Below are 11,479 nucleotides of genomic sequence, written 5' to 3'. Positions count from 1 at the left end.
AGTAACAGATTGGTTTAATTGCAATGTTCCTTTTTTTACTTTTGACAGACATATATAGCTCCATTTAGATTTCAAATAAGTTACATTATTTCATTGCTGGAACAAAAAATATATTGAAGGACACTAATAGGAATTAAATTTATGTCATCAACTAATTAATTTACTTTTCATAAAAAATAGTTTGTTCCAAAAAAGTATCTTTTATGAGTTATGGCAGAAGCTCCCTGCTTCTAGTTCAGTACTACCTGTCTTGGAAAAGTGGCCAGTTTAATACAGTAAAACCCTATACAATCAATTACTTATTTACTAGAACATAGTTTAACATTTTACACTGCCTTGTAAGTCAAAATAAATCTTGTAACTGTGTAATTTCAGGTATCAAGCATGTAATAGATGTAGTGTGTGCTTATTTTTCTAGCAGCTTCCATTCTACTCATTTCTTTTTACCTTTGAGAAGCATGTCACGATGTATGGATACCCAGTTATCTCCTGGTTTTTCACAGATGAGGAAAAGTGACAAAACAGTGATGTCTCGGCCACAGGGAGTAATAAAGTGAATTTGTTTAGGGAATAGCTTTAACAATTACACACAGAATCAGAAGTACTCTGTCTTTTCAGTTCATTGAGTCACTATTTTGCATGCTTAGTGAGTAAATTAAGATTTTTTTTCTACATGAATTCTTCATTGTCTCAGCATCCTGGGAATAGCCCTTTAACTGTTAGTTAGGGGACTATGATGTATTTTATCACAAGTGGGTAACTCTCCATTAGGCTGAGGGAAGCATATGTATACATACCACTTTTCTGACAGGGGAGTGGGCATTTCTGAAAGGGATGTGGGTATTTCTCACTATGCATGCCATGAAAATATGGATTGGGAGTTGAAAGGGAGCAGCAGTAGCACAATGTAGTGCTCTGAGGCAATTGGGCTATGTCTTATTAATGTGGCTGTATCAGAGATCGTTGTGGTCTCATGGACTCCATTGTCACTTTGTCCTGTTTGTCAGAGATGATAGGTAAAGCAGGTAATGAGATCTGATGGGGGAAAATATGAGATATAAAGGGTAAAATGGAGAGAGTACAGATAAACACAGAGTTAGGATACAAGCTAGTATTTATATAAAGCAGAAGAAAAACATGGAGTTTAGGAATAAAGGTTTGATGAGCTTCAAAGGAGAAAGTGTAAGCTATGGAGAAGCCTATGAGTGATGTTCTATCTGTATTTAAAAATTCTAATAACACAACTTCACAGCAAAGAATCAGACAGGAAAATGGTGTGATCAAAACTTAGAATAGGAAATGAAGCAGATAGGAGTATTGAGACTTTGTTTCCAGTATGAATTGTTTAGAAATAGGAGGTGTTGCTTTCATTACTCTGAATCTTCACAGTTTGAATTTGTCATGCATTATACTGTTCAGTTTTCTCAGGCAAGTAACCATAGTTCTGGCCTCTAACGTACTACTAGAAAAGGATATTCATTTAGTTTAGTTCAGAGTTGTTTAGTTTATTCAATATAAGACTCCTCTGAATGAATTCTTTTCTTGGCCTATGGACTCCTCATTGTAACTATGGCTCATATGTAGGAGAAAACAAGGGGTAATTCCCCTGATTGGAGGAAACCTGTTGTGTCTGAGAGAAATAACTCAGAAGAACTCATCATAGTACAAAACTACCTACACATTTCAGCTGCGATTAGTGTCCTCAGTAGCATTCTGTTTGCATAGCAGGTCTGCAAGTTAGACTTGCCCAGACAGTAGCATGTTTGCTTTATCTTCTTCCTCGTCCCTCACCTGTTTCAAGTTTGTATATACTTTTACCTGGCTCATGTAATGTGGAGAATGACATTCTATGTAGCATACAACAATTGTTTATTTTTTGTACATTTTTTGAATATATTTTTGAGTATTTGTGGGAAGGGGATAGTACCCCCTATGTCAGGATTGAATTCATTAAACACTAGAAATATTACTTTTATGCTCGATGAGATGGTTGTTATTAAAGACATACTTTCTATTGGAGCCTTTGTGAGTTTTGATGTGAGAGGAAGAGCTGAAGGATCAGCCTTTAAGCCTGCATTTTCTTGCTGTTTATATTACCAACAGCTGAAACTTTGCAAGGACTTCTTTCAGCTGCAGGCATGAATGTATGTGCATAGGTTACTTAGTGTGGCACATATGAATTAAACCCTGAATGTGCTTCCAAACAGTGTAAAAATAATACTAATAAAAATAATACGGCCAACAGATAATTATTTTTTGGTAAGAGATTTACCTTAATTGGAAAAGCTTAAAATAAATGATCATATGATTAAAAAAGCAAGGATTGCCTGCTATTTGTTGTAGCCCCTATTTCTGTAGCAGCCCGCAGCCAGTGAAGCAGCTGTTCATTGCTGACATTCTCCCTGCCAGGCATTCCAACTCTGTGAGGTAATGGGCTGCAAGCATACGGGCCTTTGCTTTAATTCTTTCGGTGTATCCTTCCGCATGGGTAGAGCGAGGGGAACGCCTCCAGGAAAAGAAATTAAATGCACACACACACGGGCGCACAGAGACGGACGACTTGAAAATATTCCAGAGAAGGCGATTTTGTGCTCGTGCAGCACAGCGTGGCGTGGAAAGGCTGCCTGCAGAGCTGGCTGGCACTGGTTTATTTTGTTGCAATATTTCCTTCCACCCCCAGCTCTTCACCCAGTGGAATGATACCCAGAGCAAGTTTTTTGAGACAGGAAGTGAGGAATGTTTTCACTATGAGTGATCTGAGAAGAAGGTGGGTTAGTCGAGATAGCAGCTGTGCGGTGCGGGAGGAGCACAGTAAGGCAGTACAGGAGTACAGATGAGATGGCTCCGCCAGAAGACATCTCGGAGCACTGTGGTTTTTCTTCAGCTGCACATATGTGAAAGGAGGCTCGGTGTCTTCAGATCACAGCAAAAGGTAATGGGAAAACGGCAGGCAAACTTAGTGGGTAAGCGTGGCTGTGTGCTGTGAGAGGAGTTCCCAGCATTTACTTTTTGAAAAGTGAAGAGTGTAGAGCTCTGTGCTTTGGAGAAAGGAGAAGTTTGAAATGTGCACTTACTGTGGCTCTGTTAGTCCAGGAGCCAAGTCAAAGATTAACTGGTAAAAACAAGGGGGGGTAGAGTACTCTGATTGATTTATTTTTTTTCTGGCTCCCTACATCTCTCTCTCTCTCTCTCTCTCTCTCTCAAAAAAAAAAAAAAAAAAAAAAAAAAAAAAAAAAAAAAAAAAAAAGCAGCTTTGAGCATTTAAAATTATAGGAACTTTATTCTTCTGTAAGGTGTTGCACTTTTATTTCACGTGCTATCATTGACACAGACTGTTTGAAAATCTTTATAGAGTAAAATGCTTATTACTGAGGAGAAAGTGGGAAGCGGGAGGGGTAAGTAAGGGGAAAAGATATCGCAGTGCTTGGTAATTGTGTTTCAGTCACGAGCATGATGCTGTAATTTTAAAAGCAACTATGTGTTGAAATATAAGCGTACCAAGTTTGGCCACGAATGACATTTTTACTTCTTGTGTGAAAGTCCCAGGCTTGCCAAATTAAAGGGTTGTTGTTTTTGAGAGAGGTTTCGCAGCTGGGTTTGCAGCTTCTGACTGTAGCTTTGTAACAGTGCAGACGTATCCCAACTTAAAATTATACAGAAGGCAAATACACCTGGCATTGCTGATTGCTCCTGGAATGTTCTGAAAATTCTGACCTAGGCTTCCTCCCCATGCCTGCGTTGCTACTGCGCACATAGAGAAATTACTGAGATTGGAGACTGCCTAAAGTCAGCATTAGGTGCCTTGTGAATTTCACCTACCGCTGCTTCCTGATGTTTCTTCTTGGGATACTTTTCTAAGGGTCTGATGGGGTCATAACAGTTTCAGTCTTTCATGTTCAGACCGTAAAACTGAGATTAGAACAGCACTGCACTTGTGATTGCAGCCTTCAAAAAAGTCAGTAACTGGTTTCTCACTTTGCTGTAGCACCAAAGAAAAGAATGCATAATTGTGCACAGAATGTGTCATAGAAGTGAGCTAAGGTCAGTCAGCCAAAAGTTTCACTGCCAGGAATAAAACCAGTGAGAGATTCTGCTGGCAGTGGGCAGGAAACTAAAAGCTTCTGTCCACAGAGCATTCCCTGTGTGCTTCAGGGCTGGATTTGGAGGATCAGTGTGCAGAGCAAGTAATCAAGTGAGGAGGCTCAGCCTGTCTCTAGAATTTTCAGGGAAACCTGTTGCTGTCAGTTGCTACTTATTGTGGCCACACCCAAGAGTAATTGAGTCAGTGTTTGGAATTTATTTTATTTTATTTTATTTTATTTTATTTTATTTTTTTTATTTATTGAGGGAGGGGTGGAGGGGTGAGGGAGCGTTAAACCAGTAATAATGAATCTTAAGTTTTTAGATGATATCTGTGGAGGATGAGGACTGTGTACAATGCTAGAACGGCATCCAGCTTATTAGAGGCATGGCCATGAAATGTGCTTCTGATCGTTCTCTAAGTTGCAAAGATGTCACTGAGGAAAAATGCCAAGCTGTTCCTCAGGCCTGCAGCCCTTCTACCTCTGTTTCTCCACGGGTGCCTGAAAGAGCAGAGCACGGAGCCTAGCAGGGCATTGCAACCCAGTCTGGTTGCACTGAGTAACGTTGCATTTCTATGTGTGTGTGTGTAAACATACAGCAGCGTGGTGTTATCCGGTTGTTTAAACCTTTTGTACAAACAGGTGCAGCAGGGAGGTTGCTTCTGATTCCCCTTTCCCAAATAAGTGCATGTATTAAATCTTGTGGCTATTCTTATCTGAGAAGAGCCCTCGGGAATCAAATTGTGTCTTTTAAAACGCATTATTCCTGTGATTTGTTGTTTGTTTGTTTGTGTGTGTGTGTGTGTGTGTGTGTGTGTGATTACACCTCTTTATTTCGAGAAGCGCGGTGCTGCCGCTAGAGGTCCCGCGGCACCTCAACCCAGCGGAGCTCGAACAATGCGGCCGCGCCGTGTGCTCGGGGCCGCCTCCCGGGCCCGGCCCATCCCGCTGCCGCCCGTGGGAGCTGCCCGGACCGGGAACCGGGTGGGCATCGGCTCGAGTCATGGTGTTTGGGCGACCGTCCTGAAGCCGTCCGCCGCCTGGCTGAAGCGCTTTCATTTGAGTGGTGGTGCTTTGAGCGCTCGCGCTGCTGCAGCGCTACCTGCTTTCATGCAGCGCGTTTGTTTTCCGTGTGCTGCTGAAAATCCAAACCAGTTAGGCTGGGGCACGAGAGGTGAGACAGAGCTTGGAAGAGGGGAAGGGTGAAGTGAGTGCCCGGCGGAGCCGACAGGAGAGCAGGTGTGAAGGTGTTTGCGAAAGGCCGGGGGGTGAACAGCCGGCTGCCTTTACGTTTAGAAAAAATATACTTTTTCTTCCCCCCCCCCCCAATGAAAAGCTGGAAAATAAATAGTTTTCAGAATTAGCATACTGTGGTGTGAGGGAAACCATAACCTCAAACAGTGTACCACACTTTAACATAAGACATAATGGCTCCACGAGTTGCAATTCAGGGAAAATTAGAAGAATTGGATTTTAATTGTCTGGTAGGAAATGGCTGAGGTGTGAGGTGTAGTGCCTCCCTTCCTGCCTTTCTTTGGGGCTTGGTTTTGTGTTTAATCCAACAGATAGCAGCTGAGGCTCCACGCTGCTCTGAAATAATGCCTAACTGCTGGTTTTGCTCTTAAAGAAAAGGCTTTCGTCAGCATTACAAGTACTGAAGAACTTTCTAGAGGTCTTTCACTTAAATACCAATTCAGTTAAGAAATGCTTTTTATTTTAAGGCATTTCAGCCATGTTTAATCAAGACTCATTATTTATTTACAAGTAAAAAAACCACACACGCACAAAAACACTGGAAGACAAATGTTGTATGTGGAAAAACCAGAAACTCCTGTGCTTCTTTGAGTATTTGAATGTATAACAGCTCTGAAAATTGTTTCTGCTTCATATATATTTTTCTTTCTCTTTTACTTCTTGCTAGGATTCCAGTGGATGCCCCCCTACTTGTGTGTTGGTGGAAAAATTGCTTACCTTTAATGGATACTGCTGCTGGTGGTTGATTGTTGGAGACTTTACAGCTCCTTACTGTTTGAGAGGAAACTGCTGCTTTTCCTCTCTCAAGTCCCTGGTAGTGGTAGCTTTTTATCTCCAACCATCGGTGTGGGAAAGAAGATGCCTCTGCCTTTTGGGTTAAAATTGAAACGAACTCGACGCTATACAGTATCCAGCAAGAGTTGCTTGGTGGCTCGGATCCAGCTACTCAATAATGAATTTGTGGAGTTCACACTATCTGTGGAAAGCACAGGCCAGGAAAGTCTGGAAGCAGTGGCTCAGAGGCTTGAGTTGCGGGAGGTGAGTGAACTGTCGAGTTAAGGTGTGGCTTTGTCTCTGGTGCTAGATGACCTTCGTGGTGAATCCTTAACCATTTGGGGCAAGCAGCTTGGTCACAACAGCAGCTGAACAGCTGTTCTGTGTGCGCCCCTTGTTTCTAAACAGTCTGGTCTTAAGGATGAATTGGATTGATCCAAAACTGGTGCAAAACATATCTTACAGAACAAGAGAATGCCTAAGGTAATAACGTGTGAGAAGTGGCTGTGAACAGAAGCTCAGGAAGATGAACAAAGTCACAGCAGTGATTAAATTTTTAAATTCAACAATGCTGAAAATATCATTTAAAAGAAAAGAAAAACAAATGCCACCACACACTTTCTGCCTAAGCAACATGGCTAAGAATTGCTGAGAGACATGAGATTTTAAATCCTAATAGATTAGGACATGAAAGAGAATGTTATTTTTGTGCATTTATTTCTGGTGGATCAGTGCTGCAAAAAGAACCCGAAGCACAAATGTGATATGTGTGCTGGTGACTATTTCTAGTGTTTGTTCACAAATCACAAACCTGTTTGCAGATGGTGTCTTTGAGCAAGCATATAGTCATTTAGATCAATGTCTGGCCTTATGGAGAAATATGGTATACACTAGCTGGGCTGTATAACATCTTCCCCTTCACTCCCCAGTTTTTTGCTACGTATTTTAAAATATACTTTTTCAACTGAAATCGAACTCTTCTCCCATGCATATGGTGATTATTCTGCAAACAGAATAATAACAGAATTAGCACACGTAGGTGTAGAATTTATCAGTAGGAAATACTCCATACAGTCAGTTGTTCTCAGAAATATTTTTTTCCCTCATTTAGAGAATAAATGAAAAAACAGGGAATCCATTCATCTGTGTTTGTTTACTGTTTATGTTTTCTGTTCCAGTATGCTTTTTGCGTTGTCCAAATATTCTTAATCTGTACAATTGCTGTGGAAAAGTGCAATTCTGTGGAGTACTATGGATTTTTTTATCCTTGCTCTTTCTAGAAAAGGGAAAATCTGAGTACTCTCATAGCTTTAGCATTTACTTAGAACACATCAGGCATCATATATTTAGAATTCAATTGTTGTGACTGAATGGAGTTTGTCAGTTTATGCACCCTCAGATGTCACTGCTTAGTCAACAGAAGGTAAAGAATTTAACTATGTTTGATTTGCAAAATGCAAAGGCTTTGTGTTTCGGAATTATGACCATTGGCTTTTATTTATCTATTTACAAGGCGTCAGAGATGCGTGGTTGGTTGTTTTTTCTTTTCAGCAATTTATTATCTCTTTCACTGGAACTACTCCTAAAATCTGTTTGTTGTTGTTGTTTTTAAAAAAAGGCTGGCAATTCCCTCAATTAAGAGTCATATATCAGACTAGGGGAGTTGACAGCATGCTACTGAACTCAGAACAGATTCTTTTGGTCATGCATTCTTGCATGGATTATTTTGGCAGGAAAATGTGTTGCAATAAAAGGGAATGGAAAGTAGGGATATAAATTACTTTCCAGAGCTTGCGTTCAAAAAATGTTGTTTTACTTTTAAATAGTAGGATTTGCCAAGCAGATACAGGGTTCATTTCTGACTATTTTCTTAGTATGAAGTTTTCAGGAAGATTGCTGAGCATTTGCTTCAATCTGCAAAGCCAGTATTAATCCTTGATACTGTGGAGTACTAAGTACATTCTCTAAGAACTCATATTTTTAATGCACAACACACCCTTTAAAGTGTGAATTGAAAGTGTTAAACAAGAAAGTATGACTATTTAAGCACTGAAATTTACATCAGATATGAAAGTGGAGGCATGAGCATCAGATTACTGTATATGGGCTATGAAGTTTTGCTGTACTGCCTCAGAATAATTAGTTGCAGGAGTTATGAGTGGAATCTTGACCTATTTACACACTGATAAAATTTATCTTGGTGTAATTTGTAGTGAGTGAACTTAGGTAGTGAATTTACTGGTTTATTAGTGCTGTTCCATCTTTTAATATATTTGTTTTAACAGATCATACTTGAATAGTAGTCCTCAGATTATGTAATGTGTGGCTTAACACTAATTTACTTTTTAATTTTTTTTCCAATTTATCTCATTTTCAAGTTGTATGGACACAAATTTAGGATTCAGAAAGTCTAAGTACTTGGACAGTTTAATTTTGTTACTGAGTGGCAAGCCTTGCAAAAAAAAGTGAAGTGAGTGCATTAAACTGAGGAATAGTTTGTCTTTTGTCCCTTGAGAGGACTATACTCAAACTATTATTTCACTGTAGTCAAAGGAAGAGCTGTATTTGTTCTGGAAAACTGTTTTCAAGTTGCAAGTTGTGAAAAAGTGTTCAGAGCTCTGATTATTAACTAACTAGAAAAGAATGTTTAATACTGCGTGTGTTGCATTTTGGACACAAGCATACAAATTAGGTACTTGAGAATATAAAAATGTTTACATCTACTACAGTTAAATATTTATAGGATATTTGGCAAGAGATGTTACAACTGATTTAGTCTCTTGCTGAATCTTTTAATTCTGTTTTGTAATAACAGTTTAATGCTGGAATAAATGGCCAAATTCTGCTAATGTGTGCAAACAGAATCTGACTTCAGTGCAAATGTGTGGTACACAAGTGCAATACTGACTCATGTTAAAAAAAATAAAGAGCTGCTGTGTAAAGTATGTGTGGTGTACATGTGAATTCCTGTGTTTGTTTTGGACGTAATGGGAAAGAATGAATCAAAGTTATCCAAACTTTGAATAACTTGGAAATTCTGAAACAGTGCTTTAGTGTTTTCTAAAACTTTGTTCTGAAGTCCAAAGGATCACCTCTTGTTTTGAGAAAATGCATGAAAATACTTTTAATTCAGTGTGGTGTTGTTTGTTTTTTTTTACATAGGTAAACAATGTTTTGAAAATAAGACCAAGTCAACCATAAGCTCTCTTGCATGTGTATGTATTAGTAAGCATACTGATCAGCAGATAAAAGTTGGGCTAAGCAATGACAGAGGAGTTGCTAACATAATTATGCTTATGCCTCATATCAAATTTTTAAAAAATATTGACTAATACTTAAAGAAATAAAACAAAAAAGTGCTGGTTGTTGAACTATTAATGGCTGCCTCTCTGAATGAAGTTTTGCTTAGCTTTCGGAAAGGGAGAGAAATCATGGAGGAATGCATAGAAAGACCTTCAGTGTGTTGTGTTATTCATTTAAAATGCCACTCTCTTGAAAAACAATATTGACTGCATCGTGCATTAATTTTAAATGTGCTGAAATAATAATTCATTTGTCCAGATACACAGAAAACCAGAGCATTTTAAAAATCAACAATTGCCTTAGGTATAATTACTGTCATGGTTTTTTTTCTGAAGGAAAACAGCAGTATGCTCTGGGGTAAGTTTTACTCTCCATCTTGCTTATTACACTGAGCGACACAAAATTAAGATTTTTCCATGAAAGCTTAGGTGGCAGTTAGGTAAAGCAGCCCTGATTTCTCTAGTTTTTAATAAAGTTCAGTCAGAATTTGATTGTACCACTTGATTGTATTCTTTCACTGTCACAATACCTGTGAGTTGTGATATAGTATTATACTAATTTTATACTAGTTTTAACAGATTTTCATTAGTTCTGAAGCAGGTATGTTAGCTTATTGTTTTGTATTGTTAGGCTACTTTGACACTGTAAAATGATCAGAATTTCGGAATCCAATAATTGCAAATGTGATACTTCCTTTAATGTTGGTGCTTTATAAGGTGAGAGTCAGAAGCAAGTATGCAAGTTTATCCTTCTTGGAGTCTTGAACAGAGGTGGGAAAAGTAGCACAATTTACAGAAGAAAAACAGGTCACCAATAGCTGACTTGTTTCTGCAATAGATTAAAATGTGTCTTGATGGGACATAACATCTTTTATGTGCTGTAAAAGTATTGCTTTTTATCTTGTAGATAAGCCAATTTAATTTTGTATAACGTTCGGATAAGTTAAATCTGCCTTGTCCCTCAGAGGAAATCCCATTTATTCACATACCACCATTATTGCAGTGCTTTAATGTTAGATTACCTTGCAAAATACTGTTTTTTAAAACTACGATTCTTAAATTTCTTGAAAATCCCTGCAATATTGATTTAAGCTGTAATTGGCAACTGCTTTGTTTAGGTGGGGTTTGTGAGAATGATATTGATGCAGTCAGGAGAAAATCATTGCGGAGGATTTGGCAGTAGGCTGTGTAGGAAAAAAAATGTTTACTGTGTGAAAGAGTTAAGCTTGGCTTCTTTCTGAATTCTTTTTGTACCTTGCTACATCCTCCCTATGGGTAGCTGCAGTTGAAAACTTTGTGCTAGAACAAAAATAGTCAAGAAAGCCAAAGTGCCCTAAAGTGAGTGGCGTCAAATGGCGGGGAAAAAAAGAGGGGATTTCTATGAGTCTCCTCAGCCCTCTTCCTGGCACTGAAAGCACTGGTGGATGTCAAGGGCTGCAGCTTTCTGTTCAGTGGCAGATACATGGCAAGACTTAGAGATTTTTTTTTCCACCACTTCTGCATCTTGTACCCTGGCCAGTCCAGGCTGCTCCAAAACCAGTCTGAGTTTCTCCACTGGGAAGATTTGTGGAGGGGGATGTCTACTGTGATAAGAAGAAAGTTTCTGGAGAATTTTTAGTGCCTTTTGTCTCCTTCTGTAGTTCTTGATGTTGGACATAGAGTAAAGCCTTTGCTTGTATCTGGCAGTTGTGCATAGTACGAGATTATTGAGCCAGTTTTGAAAGCAGTTTATTTTAACAGTTGTATTCTGATGGCAGGGGCTGTTTTGTATCCAAGTACAAGATAAAGTGAGACTCAGTGGAGTCCCTGAGCTAGCTAGGATCTTAGTTTGGCTGCAGAGCTTATGATGAGTGTTTTCAGCATTCTCTTATGATGAGACAGTGTTTTCAGCATTCTCTTCAAGAAAGCCTTATGGAGTGTTGTATTCATACATGCCAATATAAAGACAAAAAGGCACCCGTAGAAATTGTTTTGTTTTTTTTTTCTTTATCTGTGGATCTATAGAGGATAATTTTGTAAAAGACAGCAGTAATAGTGTTGTCTCAGAATCTTAGGAAATAAAATTTT

The 11,479-nt window shown here is 38.9% G+C and overlaps 1 protein-coding gene across 6 annotated transcripts in view; it reads left to right on the top strand.

Annotated features, from left to right (window-relative positions):
* Nucleotides 1–2,474: 2,474 nt before the first annotated feature.
* Nucleotides 2,475–11,479, top strand: part of PTPN21 (protein tyrosine phosphatase non-receptor type 21) — a 53,383-nt gene continuing 44,378 nt past the window's right edge. For 4 of the 6 annotated variants that reach the window (XM_052692792.1, XM_052692790.1, XM_052692789.1 and 1 more), the window contains exons 1-2: nt 2,475–2,932; nt 6,004–6,374. In XM_052692792.1, the coding sequence (XP_052548752.1) occupies nt 6,195–6,374 (180 nt within the window). In that variant the 5' untranslated portion in view covers nt 2,475–2,932; nt 6,004–6,194. Of the gene's footprint in view, nt 2,964–6,003; nt 6,375–11,479 lie in introns of all 6 variants that reach the window. The other 2 variants (XM_052692794.1, XM_052692795.1) reach the window with 2 other exon arrangements.

This window comes from Tympanuchus pallidicinctus, unplaced genomic scaffold (assembly GCF_026119805.1).
Source record: "Tympanuchus pallidicinctus isolate F22 unplaced genomic scaffold, pur_lepc_1.0 scaffold3, whole genome shotgun sequence".
Classification (NCBI taxonomy): domain Eukaryota; kingdom Metazoa; phylum Chordata; class Aves; order Galliformes; family Phasianidae; genus Tympanuchus; species Tympanuchus pallidicinctus.
The sequence above is the reverse complement of the archived record's forward strand: the minus strand, read 5'-3'. Positions and strand labels throughout refer to the sequence as shown.